Source organism: Oryx dammah, unplaced genomic scaffold (genome assembly GCF_014754425.2).
Source record: "Oryx dammah isolate SB20612 unplaced genomic scaffold, SCBI_Odam_1.1 HiC_scaffold_5, whole genome shotgun sequence".
In the NCBI taxonomy this organism is placed as follows: domain Eukaryota; kingdom Metazoa; phylum Chordata; class Mammalia; order Artiodactyla; family Bovidae; genus Oryx; species Oryx dammah.
Genome location: NW_024070189.1, coordinates 96,997,872 through 97,015,242, shown reverse-complemented (window position 1 = coordinate 97,015,242; position 17,371 = coordinate 96,997,872). Strand labels below are relative to the sequence as shown.

General features: G+C 47.7%; 1 protein-coding gene across 3 annotated transcripts in view; it reads left to right on the top strand.

Annotated features, from left to right (window-relative positions):
• Window positions 1–4,395: 4,395 nt before the first annotated feature.
• The window catches only part of CACNA1A (calcium voltage-gated channel subunit alpha1 A), a 250,621-nt gene continuing 237,645 nt past the window's right edge, over window positions 4,396–17,371 (top strand). For 2 of the 3 annotated variants that reach the window (XM_040240886.1, XM_040240885.1), the window contains exon 1: window positions 4,397–4,762. In XM_040240886.1, coding sequence (XP_040096820.1) covers window positions 4,470–4,762 — 293 coding nt within the window. In that variant the 5' untranslated portion in view covers window positions 4,397–4,469. Of the gene's footprint in view, window positions 4,763–17,371 lie in introns of all 3 variants that reach the window. The other variant, XM_040240887.1, reaches the window with a different exon arrangement.

Sequence of the window (17,371 nt, the reverse complement as noted above, 5' to 3'; positions counted from 1 at the left end):
CCACACCATGTTCTATTGTACTCCTGGCTTCTTTGGCACAAAATGGTGTGTGTGAGACTCATCCAAGCACTTGTGGGTGGCTGCCGATTGGTTATTCTCATTGCTGCAGCGGGCTCCTTGTGCAAACACTCCACAGTGCATTGACCTATTCTGCTATGATAGACATTCGGGAAGTTTCCAGTCTTTAACTAGTATGAATATGATGCCATTCACATCCCAGGGAGTGGACTTACATCCACTTACATCCTCATTCCTCTTGCGTATATACCCAGGAGTGCCAAGCCAGGGTCACAGGGTATTCAAATGTTCAGCATTGGAAAAGATGGCCAGTTTTCCGAAGTGTTTCTATCAAATTCTCTCCACCCAATAGAGGCAGTAGTTTCAGACCCATTAGTGACCTGAGCATATTTTAAAATTCTCTCTTAGCCTCAGTATTTCCATCTGTAAAGTGGGGCTTCTATGAAGACTTGTAGATGCTTCATTTTAATAAGGACTTTCCCAGTGAGGAGTTAACTCTTTTCTGAAAAGCTCTGGGATCTTTAGAAATGCCTGTAGGTAATGCTTATGCTATGAAACTCAACTGTCCTCTCAGGAAAGTCCATTATAACAAATTATGTGCATAAGTTCACTTTGCAATGCAGCCTTCTTATATGACTGGCTATTTACATCCGTGCATGTGAGATAACTTCTCAATTCATATTAACTATTTGCCTTTGAATTCTGAAACATTAAGTACAAAAATCTTCAATGCTTATTGAGAATCCTACACAACCCATTTCCTTGCAACTCTGATCACTCTTGGTTTAATTATTTTGTCCATACCTTGAGAGACAGAAAATCTCGAAAGTGCTACAGGCAACCTGTAAAGGCTTACCCACAGGCACAGAATGGAGAATTTATGTAAAGATGTATCGCCTTTTCTAGTATGTTTCAAATGAACTCAAATACTGATGTTCAGTTCAGTCACTCAGTTGTATCTGACTCTTTGTGACCCCATGGACTGCAGGATGCCAGGCTTCCCTGTCCAACACCAACTCCCAGAGCTTGCTCAAACTCATGTCCGTTGAGTCAGAGATGCCATCCAACCATCTTATCCTCTGTTGTCCCCTTCTCCTCCTGGAGATACGGATACAGTATCTGATATAATACTGATACAAATACTGATGGGAGAGCACTAACTAGGATTCGACCAGCTGAAGCTTGGAAAAATATTTATCTTCTTCATCCTCTTCACTTTCTCCTCCCTCCCCTCTGCCTTCCAGTCGATGTATTGCTTTTGTGAAAATTCAGTGGTTTCTTGGTAGAAAGAAACCACTTTGTAAGACAGTTTGATGACATGTTACAAATCTGAAGATATGATACTAGGGACCCAGAAATTTCATGCTTAAGGCTCTTCCTACAGAAATGTATACTTATCAGTTCAGTTCAGTTCAGTCGCTCAGTCGTGTCCGACTCTTTGTGACCCCATGAATCGCAGCACACCAGGCCTCCCTGTCCATCACCAACTCCCGGAGTTCACTCAGACTCACGTCCATCGAGTCAGTGATGCCATCCAGCCATCTCATCCTCTGTCGTCCCCTTCTCCTCCTGCCCCCAATCCCTCCCAGCATCAGAGTCTTTTCCAAAGAGTCAACTCTTCGCAGGAGGTGGCCAAAGTACTGGAGTTTCAGCTTCCAAAGAAATCCTAGGGCTAATCGGGATTACTCAAAGAAGGAACTTGTTTAAGAGCCTCAACTGGAAACAACTTAGATGTGTATCAACAAGATAATGGGCAAACAGACTCTGGCTTATTCTCTCATTGAAATATTATACAGCAGCGGAAGTGTGATCAGTTGCAGTTACATGTGACAAAAGTAGATGAATCTTGAAGACAATTTTAAAAAATCTTGTTTTATTGAAGTACAGTTGATTTACAGTGTTGTGTTAATTTCTGCCATACAGCAAAGTGATTCAGTTATACATATATATCCATTCTTTTTCATATTCTTTTCCATTATGGTTTATGAACCGTATAGTTCCCTGTGCTATACAGTAGGATCTTGTTCATCCATTCTGTATATAATAGTTTGCATACACTTATCCCAGACTCCCAGTCCTCTCCTTTACCCTCCATCCCCCTTGGCAACTACAAGTCTGTGCTTTATGTCAAAGACATCATGTTGAACCAAAGAAACCAGACATCATAGAGCATATACTGATGATTACATTCATTATATTCATATAAGGTAGCACAAGTGGTAAAGAACCTGAAGGCCAATCCAGGAGACATAAAAGACTCGGGTTGCATCCCTGGATTGGGAAGATCCCCTGGAGAAGGAAATGGCAACCCACTCCAGCATTCTGGCCTGGAGATTCCCATGGACAGAGGAGCCTGGCAGGCAACAGTCCTTAGGGTTGCAAAAGAGTCAGACACGACCGAAGTGATGTAGCACGCACACACATATACTCGTATAAAATCTAAGGAGATGCAAAGTGGAACTGTATTGTTTAGGAATGCACAATAAAGTAGTAAAAGTATAAAGACCATAAAGTCAGGATGTGGTTATACTGCTGAGGAGAATGGGTATATGTCTGTTTCCAGAGAGGCAGCAAGGTGCCCTTTCCATCTGAACTTGGGTGTGAGTTTCATGCGTGTTTGTTTCACAGCAAATTCTTAAACTGCGTATTTATGCTCTGGGTATTTTTCTGTGTGTTTTCAGTTTCACAATATAAAAAGGGCCCTGTAGTGGCTCTGGAGGGAAGCAAACACCGTGCGACACACATAAGCCAGAACTTTATCTAGCCAAGCAGGACTTGCTTAGTTATCTGCTCCTGGTTGTTCAGATTTGACACCCCTGAGGGTCTGTCCGAAGATAGGGGTCAATATTTCATTCCAGTTTCCAGGGCCTCGGTGATATGAAACTTTCACAGAAGTACCATCAAACCATGCTCCCGGTTTTTCAAATTGGTGTATTGCTAAACAGAGCAAATTTGGGTATAGGACTCTAGACTTGCATCTCCATCCTTTTCTGTCTTAAGTATCTTCTTTTTTCCTTCCTTCGCCTTGCAAGATGCTGGGAGCGTCCGGCTGTCTGCAACCGAAATGGAACCCGTTGGAAAACAAGGTTTCCTCCCAAGGGAGGAGAAATCTGTCGTCCCAACTTCCCCCTTGCCACCCGACCATCCGGCTGTCCCCTCTCTCCCCCACAAAACTCCGCGGAGCCAGGTCCCCTCGCGCCTCCGCGATTGGTCGCGGGCGTCATGTGTCCCCCACTTGGGGTGGGTCTTTCTCCCGTTAAACTCATCAAACGCTCCTCTTTGGAGCTTCGCTGGCCAGTGGTTCAGACCTTTGCGCCCGTTTTCCCCACTTCTTTCCTCTTCCCCCCTCCATCCTTCCACACCAGTCTTATTTTAGCAAAATCTAGAGAAGAAGGAGGAGGAGACACTGGGGCGGGGAGGGGGGTGGTGGACGCTAGGCATTGCAGCATCCGGAGCAGCTATTGAGTGGCTAAGAGAACCACGCATCCCTCTCCCCCTCTCTCGTTTTTTTTTTTTTTTTCCTCTTGTTGGGAATTTTCAGGATTTCATTGCTGCAATTTAACCCCAAGATGAGGCACGGTTGAGTGAAACGCTGCGCGCACACGCACATTCACACTCCTCCTTGGGCAGAAGAGGCAGCCGCTGGTGATTCAGGAAGGAAAAAAAAAAATCACCGGGACCCTGCGGCTTCAAGACTCCTTAAGACCTCTTCGGAGTGTTTCCCTCCCCCTTCCCCTTCTTTCCTTTCCCCTTAATACTCTTAATTTAATTTTTTGGCTACAGATCTTTCAGCATTTTTAAGGTCTAGGAACTCAAGCAAAACAGAAAGGTTTTTTTTTTTTTTTTAAATTTGGGGGCTGCCTTTTCCCTTCCCCCCAGGAAAGACTTGCTTTTTATTTATTTTTTTAATAAAAATTTTTTTAATGGGCCGAGCGCACTGCTTTTGCAAGATGCCAGCCTGACCCGGACCCCGGAGGGGATTTGAAGCTTCCACTGCATCCCGAGGGGAGTCCTTTGCAAATCCTTCGAGTCTTAAAGGGGGTGTGCGTTTTTTTTTTTTTAACTGCCTTCCCCCCCCCCTTTTTTTTTTTCCGGAGTGGGTGGATTGGGGATTGCCTGGATTCCTTCCTCGGTTATTTTTTGCCTCGCTTCTCTCTCCCCTCCCCCCTTCCCCGGCCCCCGCGCCCCGCCCCCGCACCCTCCTCCAGCCCCTCCTTCTCCGGGGTCAGCCAGGAAGATGTCCCGAGCTGCTGCTATCCCCGGCTCGGGCCGGGCAGCCGCCTTGTGAGCCCCCGACCCGAGGCGCCGAGCCGCCGCCGCCCGATGGGCTGGGCCGTGGAGCGTCTCCGCAGTCGCAGCTCCGGCCGCCGTCTTCACAGCATCGGCGGCGGCGGCGGCGCCTTCCGCATCGTTCGCCGCAGCGTAACCCGGAGCCCTTTGCTCTTTGCAGAATGGCCCGCTTCGGAGACGAGATGCCGGCCCGCTACGGGGGAGGAGGCTCCGGGGCAGCCGCCGGGGTGGTCGTGGGCGCCGGAGGCGGGCGAGGAGCCGGGGGCAGCCGGCAGGGCGGGCAGCCCGGGGCGCAAAGGATGTACAAGCAGTCAATGGCGCAGAGAGCGCGGACCATGGCCCTCTACAACCCCATCCCCGTCCGACAGAACTGCCTCACGGTCAACCGGTCTCTATTCCTCTTCAGCGAGGACAACGTGGTGAGAAAATACGCCAAAAAGATCACCGAATGGCCATATCCTTTGCCCCGAACCCCCGGCAGCTGCGCCTCCCCCTCCTCCCTCCGCTTCCCCTCTTCCAGGCTGGGAGAGAGACCCGGGGGTTGATGGGAGGTGGTGGTGGGGGGCCTCTTCCAGGGGGTGGGAGAGGGGGCACCAGGGAGGAGTGCGGAGCGTCTCTCCACCCCGATCTGGGTTGAGCTACTTGCAGGCTTGGGGTTGGGGGTGCCAGGGGGAGTGGATTCCTCCTAAGGACCGATTTTGGAAGGAGGGCTGGGCCCTGGGGGTCGTACAGGGGCCTTTAGAGCCAATTCCAGGTGGGTCAGAGTTCTCCGGAATGAGCGTGGACCCGGCCAAGGCCTGGGCGCTCTGGCCAGGGCAGGGGAAGGACCTGGGGGAAGGCCTTGGCTTGGTTTCCCTAGCCGCCCCTCACCAGAGTCCCTGGTTATCTCTAGAGCTGGGCCCAGTCTCAGCTCTCAGGCCTCTCTACCCCTGCTGGCCCCGAGGTTGGGGGCCGCCCTCTCAAGGAGGGGACCTAGGGGCTCCCAGGGCCAAGAGCCATTATGAGACCATATGGCCTTCATACCGAGGGACCAGCACTGGCCAGAATGAATGTTCCCTAGTGGGCCGCTGGCTGGGAAGGGATGAGGGGCATTTATTCTCCCCCATGTCTGCAGGTTCCATTGCCTTCTACCACTGATTAGGGATCTCATCATTTTGGGGGGTGTAGAATACATCCCAGTTTGCCCCATCTGGGGTCCTGACCTGAAAGACCCAGAATGAGCTACTTCCATAAGAAAGACAGGACAAGAGAAAATAAGGTGCCGGGTCCTTCCTGGGGTGCCGTGTCAGGCCTTGGGTTGGAATTGGCTTCTTCCACCCTAGAGACCCAGGAGGGGACACCAGGAGACTCAGCCTCCATGTGGACATCTCGGGCAGGTAAATGCCTTTTTTTTTTTTTTTTTTTTTTAATTAAAGCTCCAGAGGAAGAAGGTGGAGTCCAGATTTCCCTCTGTGGAGATGCTATTAAAATGCAGATCCCTCCGTTGTTTCTTTAAATTCGTGCCTGCTTGAAATAAACCTTGAGGAGGGCTTAACATCTGTTGAGATGTAGGCAGGCAAGGATGGGTAATTAGTCGGGCTTTCTAGCAGTTATCTAAGCATGACCCAGATTCCAAGTGGGGGGAATGCACCCTGCTCCCCAGGCTGGCCGGACACCGTGCCGTGCCCAAGTGTGCCGCTCCTCGGCTGGGTTCCAACTGGCTGCCCTCAGTGTAAAAGTGAACAGGACTGGTTGGGTCCCTGGGCTTCACTGATGAGCACCCCCATCCTCTTTGTGCATGGTTTTGACTGTTATACACCCTACAAGGCTGAGCGCTGGGTGGTCCTGGGGTTGCTTATTGGAGGAACATGTTGGCTGGTGGATTCACTTTGAGCAGGATTTGGGCTTCTGGGCACTGAAACTGCAACAGAGGGCTCTGAGCTTTTGGAGTGTGTGTGAACAGTCTACTTGGAGGGTGGTGAAAATTCAGAGGTTCAGCGGCTGTCTTTTGGGAGGGGTGTACCACTAATCACGATGTCATTTTGATGGGTGCCCCTGGCAGGAGCCAGGTCTTTGCCTCTCAAGTTTCAACCTTGTGATGATCTGTTGAAATGGTCCAGCATCTTGTAATCACTCTGCTCGTCTCCTCTTAATCCCTGGAGGAGTAGGGGGCCACAGAGAATGGCAAGATGTCAGTGTGTGCACGATCAGATAAGTCGGGGGTGTCCAGGAAGGATTCACTGGGCTGACAGGTTTCTGGGTTGAAAATGGCTTTAGATTGCCTTCCGGAGCTTGGATTTAGAGTCTTCTAAGAGGAGAGGAAGAAGGTGGGAGTCCAAATGTGTCCTTAGCTCACCCCAGTCCAGCCTGAATCCTGCAGATCAGAGGACTGTTGGGGAGGGGATGGCAACAGTCCTTTGGAAGGATGAATCTTACAAGAGAGATCCAGGTGACCTGGGAGCACTCGGTCCTTGAGAGGTTTTCTCTGGCTTTCATGCTCTCAGGAGCTTCGTGATGAGTTTGTGCATTTTGCTGTTTGCAGCCAGTTTCTGTTCACTCTCTGGGCCTGAGGCAGCAAACACATTATACAGTCCCGCTCTCAAAGGGTCAAAGGAGAGAGCTCTCCACTCCCCCAATCTGTCTTCAAGCAGAGTCATCCAGGACTGAGCTTTCTGGGGGGGGGGGGGCGGGGAGGAGAGAGGATGAGAGGGGAGGGGACAGAGAGATGGGGGCTGGCTACGGAAATCTGGGCCAGTGCAAAGAGATGGGATGTATGGAAACACCGAGGAGTCAGGGTACCGGGGCAGAACATTGACTTGAGTATCCAAATATTTCTGCCATTCAAAAACATGTTTAAGTACTTATTTAGAACTTTAAAAATAAAGACTTACATATATGTATATATTTCCCTGTATTTATATGTCGAGAGGAAAGTACTCAAGTCAAGTCCAGCTTAGTAAGTGAACATTCATGCCATTAGCATCTGGGCCAAGGAAAAGAAAGTGACCAGCTCCCCAAAAGTCCCCTCCTGCCCCCTTCCAGATAATCCCCCTACGAGGGTTACCGCTACCCGGACTTCTGACCCCATGGGTTCATTTGGACTCCTTTTAAGCCTCCTGGAAATGGAGTCAGAGGCTGTGTTCCTCTGTGTCTGGCTTTTTTTCCCCCCCGCTCAACAATCTGCCTGTGAGATGGATCCATGTCGCTTCAGGTCACTGTTGGCTTTCCTTCTCAACGCTGTGTGATGCTTTACTGTGGACTCTCTGCGATGTAGCTCTCCGTTCTATGGTTGAGGGCCATTTGAGTAATTTCCAGACTGTGGTGCTGGGAACATTCTTGTGTGTGTCTTTGGTGGAACTTTGTGGGGAAGGCGTTTCTCTTTGAGTTTGTACCTAAGAGCGAATGACGTGTACTTGGAAGTAGCATTTACTGAGGGTCGCAGGTGAGTGGGCGAAGCAGATTTCTCACTGTCGTGTGAAGGAGGAGTCATTACGCATCCCATGAACTTGGCTGTGGGCTCCTAGGGCCTGAGCGTTACCTCTGCATGCAAATTCCAGCATGGTACACTGGCTGAGGGTATAACCTTGCATTCTCCATGCTCACAGGCACTTTGCCACTGTGATCCACACCCCCCGCCCGCCCCTCACCTAGCTCCACTTCCGTACCCCACTGTCCTCGGCAGCTCCAGCTTGAAGCCAGCAGATTTAAAGAGATTCTCAGGAATTTCATTTTTCTCTTCCTAAGTCAGAAAAACCCACATGGAAATCTTTTGATGTTCCGGTTTCCATTGGTTTCCTTCACTCTCGAAGGGGTCCAGGCAGCAGAGCTGTCTGGACCACACACCTGGGTTCCGTGTTCTCGTGGATGGAAAGGCTGTGACGGGCTCTGATGATGACTTCTAAAGAGCTCAAATCTGTCAGCTCAATAAGGCGCATCTGTCAACCTTCCTCAAGCCCCCATTTAATGCCACTCACTCCTCACGCTCTCCCCGGTGCCAGTGTGAATGTCATCTTCCTCCAGCCCTGCTGATGCCAGCAGATCGTCCCCTGAGCACTGTGTGGGAATGTGGGCCATGGCAAGAGCCGCAGACTCTGGTCTCTTGTCTTATCCTGCTCCTTCTCCCGAAGCACGTGCAGGATCCCAGGTTTTCACCCCTCATTTTCGGGAATCTCAGTGAGAAACCCAGAGTCCCCTTACATCAGATGCCCACTTTTTTTTTTTTTTTTAATCAAAAACTCTCTAAAGAGGAATGTTCTGCATAGGAAGCAGACGTCGACACCCTGGGAGTTGTTGGAGCATATTATCAGAGCCTTGGTCCACCCGGAAAAGTAGATCGTGCTAGAAGGGCAAGGGAGAATGGCTATTTGATTCTTCTCCTAGATCAGTGTGGCAGATATTTCCAGAACAACAAAACTCTGTGAAGTAGAAATTAGTGTGACTTTTCCCTTGGGATTTTTTTTTTTTCCCTCCACAATCCCCAAATCTTGACAAATAAAAGATCAGCTCATTGAGGAGTTAAAAACCTACCTGGAGCTGACCCCACTGTCTACTCTTAATTTACAGTCTTCATTGATTCTACTTGCTGTGCATTTTGGGCTTCCCAGGTGGTGCTAGTGGTAAAGAACCCACCTGCCAGTGCAGGAGGCGTGGAGATGCAGGTTCACTCCCTGGATTGGGAAGATCCCTTGGAGAAAGATACGGCAACCCACTCCAGTATTCTTGCCTAGAGAATCCCATGGGCAGAGGAGCCTGGCAGGCTTCAGTCCATAGGGCTGAAAAGGGTTGGACATGACTGAAGTGACTTAGCATGGGGTGCATTTTGGTATATTTTACTGAAGAAATTGTAGGTATGCTTGATTCTGGGGTGCTGCTCCAGACACCGCACTGCAAGTGTTATTTATACATTGTAGGACTTTCTAGACTTAACTGAGTGTGAAGATTGCCTTGTTAAAATGGTGAGTCTTGTCCAGCAGTTTGAAGTCAGATGGGGCTTCCCAGGTAACTCAATGGTAAAGAACTCACCTGCCAAAACAGGAGACATAAAAGACGTGGGTTCCATCCCTGGGTCAGGAAGATCCCCTGGAGGAGGGCATGGCAACCCACTGTAGTATTCTTGCCTGGAGAATCCCATGGACAGAGGAGCCTGGAGGGCTACAGTCCATGGGGTCACAGAGTCAGACACAACTTAGCACGCATGCTGAAGTCAGACAGGCTACCATTGCACCATGAGGTCACTGGGGTGGGGTCTTTTCTAACAAGCCTCCAGGGACTGACCATGCCGTTCGTCCACAAGTTATACTTGGAGTATCCAGGTCACATCATAGATGCATCCTCTTTTTTTTTCTTTTTCTCAAAAACTGGGTTTATTGAAGTATTCAATATAAATTACTTCCAGTGAAATTCACCCTTTTAAGTGTACAGTTCTGAGTTTTGACAGATGCATGCAGTCATGTAGCCAACACTAGAATCAAAATAGGGAATAATTTCATCAACCTAGAATATCCCCTGGTCCTCTTTGAGTCAGCGCCCCACTATGCAAGCCCTGATCTTTTCTCCATCCTTATTGATGTTGTCTAGTCACAAAGTTGTGTCTGACTCTTTTCGACCCCAGGGACTGTAGACCATGAGATTCCTCTGTCCATGGGATTTCCTAGGCAAGTATACTGGAGTGGGTTGCCATTTCCTCCTCCAGAGCATCTTCTCAACCCAGGGATTGAACCCGCGGCTTCTGCATTGGCAGGCGGATTCTTTACCACTGGGCCATCCGAGAAGACTCTTTCTGTCCTTACAGTTTTGCCTTTTCTAGGAGCTCTTATAAATAGAAGCAGACAGAACGCAGCCTTTGAGATCCATTCATGTTGTTGTATGTATCATTTATTCATTCTTTTGAGTGCTGAGTCGTATTCCACGGGATGGCTGGAGCAGAGCGCTGTCTTCCATTTCCCAGGACATTTGGGGGTATTTCCAGTTTGTGCGATTATGAAAAGAGCTGCTACAAACATTGGTAGATGGGTTTTAGTGGGAACATTTGGGAATATACATTTTATTTCTCAGATAAATACCCAGGAGTAGGTTTGCTGGGTTATGCGGTAAGAATGTGTTTAGCTTTGTAAGAGAATGCCAAACTGTTTTCCAAAGTGGTTGTGCCATTTTACATTCCCATCCTGTGATCCCTTTAAAAGCACCGTGTTCTAAGCTCCAAAGTGCGTCTGGCCTCAAGGGTTTAGCATAAAGGGTTGTGGATGTGTGGAGAGTAGCGGAAGTGATAGCATTAAGTGCCAGTCAGAGAAATTAGAAGGGGTGAGGCTGTCATTTGAAGCTATGTGCCTGCTCTGGTTTGAAGTCTAGCAACGGAGTGGGGTCTTCAGTGTGGCAGAAGGGGGTCTCTGATGGAGAGGGGTGCTTTGGTTTGGTGCCTGGGCAATAAAAAGTCGACCTCTGAGGCTGTGAGACCTATGCCCGCCACCCTCTTCCCTACTGCCACCCCAGCACATTTGGCACAAAGTAGGTACTCCATAAATGTTTGTCTGATGAATGACAAAAATGCCTTTCTTTACCCATTTTCCAAATTACAGGGATCTGATTCACCTATGTACCCATGTTTTAGGTTTTCAGTGGGTTTTAGATTCAGATGGTGGGGTGACGGGAGGCATGTGTGTACGTAAGGTTATTAGACCAAAGAAGATCTCTGAAATGTTAGTGCTTGAGAAATCGGGGAGCAGTGGCCCCTCGAGAGTGGAGTCTTCCCCTGGGGCTTTTGAGGGGACATCTGTTGGGTGGTTGTTCAGTAGCTAAGTCATGTCTGACTCTTTGTGACCCCGTGGACTGCAGCATGTCAGACTTCCCAGTCCTGCACTACCTCCCAGAGTTTGCTCGAATTCATGTCCGCTCAGTCAGTATGCCATCCAGCCGTCTCATCCTCTACCACCCCCTTCTCCTCCTGCCCTCAGTCTTTCCCCGCATCAGAGTCTTTTCCTGTGAGTCGGCTCTTCACATCAGGTGGTCCAAGTATCAGCGCTTCAGCATCAGTCCCTTTCCAGTGAATAGCTTGATTTCTGTTGGGTACCTGGAGCTTATGGACACCCTGCCCCATTGCTCGCCCAGTAGCAAGCACACACATGCACTCCTTCAACAATGGAAGGCACCACTAGGAAAGTGGAATCAGTCCAGATTCCACTATGGGGTCCATCATTCATCCTGAAACCTCAGTTAAATACATTTCCAGGGATGCTAACTCAACTCCTCATAAGGGATGCAGGTGGTACCATGAAATATAACAGAGAGGTGAGGGAGAGCACTGTGAGATTTAGCTCGGCCAGGCCTGGGTTCAGATGACTCACAAGCTGTCTTGAGCATCAGAGCCTGTTTCCTCCTGCAGTTGATGAGGATGTTGCTTCTGAGTCCATGTTCCTGGGCAGACTCTCGAGGAGGTCACAGGGGATCAGGCATGAGAAATGCTCAGCCCAGTTTCCCATTACGGAGAAAGCTCCAAAATGCATGAACCATCATATTGGAGAGTACTTTCTTCTCTTTACGTTCTATTTTGGAAACGTTGTCTAGAAACCAGGCTCTCTGGGTAGGAGTGGGAGAGAAGGGCCCCTCTGTTGACTGGGTGGTTTGGATTTATTAATCTGAGCGTGCGCCCTTTTCTTTTAAATTGAAATACAATTGATTTACAGTGTTGTTAGTTTCAGATATACAGCAAAGTGATTCAGTTAGGCATATGTATTTTTTTCAGAGTCTTTTCCCTTATAGATTATTATAAAATATTGAATATAGTTCCTTGGGCTGTTTGCCTGTTTTTTAAATAGTAGTCTGTTTATCTCGATCCCAAAGCCTTAATTTATCCCTCCCCTCCCTGTTTCTCCTTTGGAAGCCCATTTGTGTTCTCCTTTCTCTCTGGAAGCTTTAAGTTGGGGGTGGGGAGGAGAAATACATGGCCACTTGACCTATTTTTCTATTCTCTTTGGTTTGAGGTAAAATTGTCTTCCTCTCCCCTGATTCCTTCCTTTGTGGGTGACAAGGTGAGGGAGTTTCAAAGTGTATAATTAGCTTCCCTGCCCCGCCCCTTCTCCTCCTTCTGAGCCAAAGGGTCCAACGCAGGATGGACAGTTGCTGTGGCCATCCCAGGCGACTCCTGAGAGCTGGGCAGTAGAACCCTGCTCAGCTTTGCAGTTAGATTACATCGCCCCCTTCCCCCAGTGTCTGTCTTTCTTCTTTCTCCCTTCTCCCTCACTTCCTGGGAGCATAGAGGAAGACAAGGAACGTTCCAGGAGAGGAATCCAGGTGGGTGGGCTCAGCAATGCGGGTTTCAAAAACCACCGGGCATTAGTCCTTGTCTGGGTAGGGTGACCAGATGTCCCAGTTTGCCTGGCCCTGTCCTGGTTTTAGCATCTTGAAAAGCCCGGCAGTTTGGGGCTAACAAGGACTTTGGTGGCCCTACTGTTGAGTTTGTTGTTTTGTTTTTGTTTAATTGGAAGATAATTGCATTGCAGTGTTGTGCTGGTTTCTGCTGGACAACAATGTGAATCAGCTATAGGTATACATATATCCCCTCCTTCCTGAGCCTCCCACCCACCCTCGCATCCCAGCCCTCTAGGTCATCGCAGAGCACCAAGCTGAGCTCCCTGTGCTATTCAGCTGCTTCCGGCTAGCTATCGATCTACTAGTGAATTCTTAACACCCCAGGGATGTGGGGAGCCAGAGATGGTGCCAGTGCCCAGGAAAGACGAAGATAAGTAACTTTTTTTCCTCTGAAAAGCTGAGACTTTATCTTGGAATGAATTGTGCTTTTGGAAGCTACTTATTTAAGGCAGCTAATGCGAGAGAGATCCCAGTTCTGAAGCGCGAAATTCCAGAGTTAAATACGGATCAAGTTTTGTCATCTCTCTTGGGTCAGAGGCGGCTTTATCTTCTTTTCAGCTTGGGAACATTCCTGGGTCTTCCTATAAGGTGCTCTTCACTCAGGTTGGACCTGGAACTCTGGGTATTAGCAGCCCTTCCCCCAACAACACTATTTAAGAGGCCCACCCCGCCCCCTCCATGGAGCAATGAAGGAAAACGCAATTTCATTGCCCACCTGCCAGTAAATAATATTCATGCTGTTAAGTTCTGTTCTCATTTTAGGTCTGTGCGTAAAGTATTATATAATTTTAAACCAATTTTAAAGTATTTTTATACAAGCAGCGTTTGCAGGAGGGCGAAGTCTGATCTTAAGAATAAAACTGACAGATTCGTCTTAAACGAGACTTGGATACAGACCTAGAACTTGCTCTGTGAGGGGGTTACCCAGTTTCTGACCTTCCAGAACCTCCTATATCCTTTTTTAAAACTTTTTAAAAAATTAAACTTTTTATTTGATCCTGGAGTATAGCTGATTAACAATGTTGTGATAGTTTCAGGAGAACAGCAAAGGGACTCAGCCATCCATATACATGTATCCATTCTCCCCTAGACTCTTCTCCTGTCCAGGCTGCCACATAACCTTCAAGAGAGTGCCCTGTGCTCTACAATAGGTCCTTGTTGGTTATCCATTTAATTTTATTAAAATTTTTTTTATTTTGGCAAGGGGATTTTCTTTATTTGAAGAGGCACTCTTGGTTTGTTTGTTTTAAAAAGACTTATTTTGTATTGGGATATTTCCCTGTCTTATAAAACAGGTCCTTGTTGGTTATCCATTTAAAATATAGCAGTGTGTACCTGTCCATCTGAAGCTCCCTAACTGTCCCTGCTCCCTATCCTTCTCCCGCCCCCTGTTGTATTTTTTTGTTCCATTAACCTTTATTATTTCCTTTACTAGTAATAACGGGCATGGGAACCTCTGCTGATCCTCACTTGCTGCTATGAAATGTTTGTGGTGTCCACGGAGGGAGGTGCTTGTTTGAGTAATAGCACCAGGCTTGGAGGCTAAAAGGAGAAGAGGTTGGGAGGGGAGGTGATACTGGTGAAGGTGAAGCAAAGGGTTTGGGAATAGGTGGCCCCAGTTGTGCATCTTAGCTCCAACTCCCAGTAGCTGTGCCTCAGTCTCTTCATCTGTAAAATGGGCATAATAGTCCTACGACCAGGAAGTCGTGAGAGGATTAAAAGATACATGAAAGCATGTGGTGGATATGATTGTTTCGTAAAAAGTGTCAGAATGGGGGAGAGTATCAGAATGGATACTGTAGATCCATGATTGCCAGGGCTGGGTCTGTTGTGGTCACCCCTGTGGCCCTAGCTTGGCACCTACAGTAGCTGAATATGTGACTCTGCGATGTTTTCTTGCACCCTATTTGAACAGTGACTTGCTTTAATCCTGTTCTGGGTTCATAACACATTCTGAATATTGTCTCTCCTTTCGTTTATTTTTCCTGATTTATTTTAATACTATATGGAAACACACTAATGGATCTGCTGCCTGAGTCAAGAACTAGAACAGTGGCTCCCAAGTGTGGTCCGCAGCCCTGCGGTGCTGTAGGGCCGAGATGCTTACCCCTGGGCCCACACCAGTATGCCCTGGAGGGCTGTTGAAACACAGGTGGTTGGACTTTGCCCCCAGAGTTTCCGATTCAAGAGGTTTAGGGTGGAACCTGAGAATTTTCATTTCTAGCAAGATCCCAGGAGCTGCTGATCCTGCTGGTCTGGGGATCCCCCTTGAACTGGAACATGCTCAGTAATTTACTTCTACCTATAGCCTCTGACCCTACCTTGGCTTCCCACCCCTCCCCGACTCACTCCCCCGAAGGCAGCACTGTCTCTTGGATTGGGTGTGTAATTTTATTTGTTTATTCATTTGTTTACTTAGACTGTGGTGGGTCTTTGTTACTGCGTGGGCTTTCTCTAGTTTCAGGGAGCAGGGGCTGCACTCTAGTTGTGGTGTGCCGGCTTCTCATTGTGGTGGCTTCTCTTGTATTGGAGCTCGGGCTCTAGGGCCCGCGGGCTTCAGGAGCTCTGGTTCCCAGGCTCTGGAGCAACAAGCTCAGTAGTTATGACGCATGGGCTTAGTTGCTCTGCACAACTTGTGGAATCTTCCCAGACCGGGGATTGAACCCATGTCTCCTGCACTGGCAGGTGGATTGTTTACCACTGAGCCACCAGGGGAGCCCCTGGATTGGGTGTGTCTCATTCCCTTTCTTTCTTTTTAAAGATGTTTTATCACACATTTACATATGCCTTAACTCTAATATTTTACTTTTGTGGTTTCTGAGCCTTTTTAGCCTTCTGGAACTTGCCCTTGCTTTTTTCACTCAATTGTATGTTTCTAAGATTCATCTCTCTTATTTGAGTGTAGCTGGAGGTCATTTATTTTTCTCCGTATAATATTGTATTCTGTGATGATACAACAATTTATCCACTTTGCTGGATGATGGACATTTGGGATGTTTCCAGGTTTCTTGTTTTTTTTGCTATTATGAACAGTGCTGCAGTACTGAATAAATAATTTTGGAATGAATGAATTCAAGGTGTTAATTTTAGTCTGTGTACTTGGGAATGTCGCTTCAGCTAGAATCAGCTGAGATTCATCAGCATTTATGGAACACCAGCCATCTGACAGGCACTGGCTAAGCCATTTCACAGTCTACCCATCCTTCTCTCTAAGGGCTGGGTCAGCCAGACAGCCTCTGCTCTTCCTTGTCTTCCAAAAGTCAACCTGTGTTTTAGGCGTTGGTGACTGCTATTAGTAGAGAAGCATCAGGGCTGATTTGAGAGCATGGACTCTGGAGCCAGGGGAATGGGGTTCCAGTACTAACTCTTGCTAGTCACTGGCCGTGTGACCTTGCTCAAGTCATTTAAGTGTTCTATGCCTCAGTTTCCCAGTTTGTCTAAAGGGGGTTCTAATAGCACCTATCTGGGAAGATCAAATTAGTTAATACATGTTACACTTAGAAAATAGTGCCTGGAAATTAGCACTATATGTGTTTATATATGGATAGATGGAACAATGGATCAATGAGAGGGAAGAAGGAAGGATGGGCTTATTTGAGTGGCCTTTCTGCCCCAATGCTTGGAACAGTGCGTGACACATAGTAGGTGCTATGTGAAATTGTTCATTGCTCATTTGTGTCTGACTCTTTGCAACCCCATGGACTATAGCCTGGCAGGCTCCTCTGTCCATGGAATTCTCTAGGCAAGAATACTGGAGTGGGTTGCTATTCTCTTCTCCAAGGGATTTTCCCAACCCAGGGATCACACCTAGGTTTCCTGCATTTCAGGCAGATTCGTTACCATTTGAACCACCAGGAAAGTCCTACGTGCTGCATAGTATTAGTTATTATTCTGCCTTTGCTTGCCAAGGCTCTCAATCCCCTTGATCTCTGTTATTCTTTGGCATCTATCTTGAGACCCCCATCTTCCTGGATTATCAACTGAACCACCATTGCTCCAATGTAGAATTCAAGGGGAAAACAATCAAGGGGGTCATGTTACCAATATTTGTAGATACTAGAATTCCATGATTCCAAGGCCCAGGCAAATTTCTTCTCATCTCAGCAATCCTTGTCTATATCCCTGATCAACTTCCTCTTCCATTCCCTATACCCCACTGCCAGACTCTTTCCAATGCCAGACTCTTTCCAGTCCGCTCACAACTTCCCCTTCTTCTAACCATACCCTGCTTTCTAAGTGTACCATCTTTGAAGACATCAAGGACTTCAAACCAGTGAGAATAGGCCAGCTTCTGTGCAGGTCTTATAAGGACTTGGAACATTTGGGTCTTGCGCAAATTAGAATAGTCAGACATTTTTGGAAGAGTTGTTAGAATGTAGAATTTTAACAGTTTGGCCTGTTGCTAATCACAACAGAGTCTAAAGTTTAGGATCATTGATGAGTATTTGTGATTCAGAGGGGAGAAGTATCTTATGCAGTTAGTGTTGGATGAGTGGATAGTTGGATAGATTTGTGAATGGTGGACAGATGGACAAATAGGTGAATGGGTTAGGTGGAATGAAGGAAAGCAGGATGGATGGATGAGACAAAGAAAAGATGAATGATACTGGATGGATGGGTTATAAGTGAGTGGATCAGTAGACTGATGGGTGATAAGTAGATGGGTGGCGGACAGATGGATGAGTGGATGAGGGATGAAAGAAAGGATGAATGGGTAAAT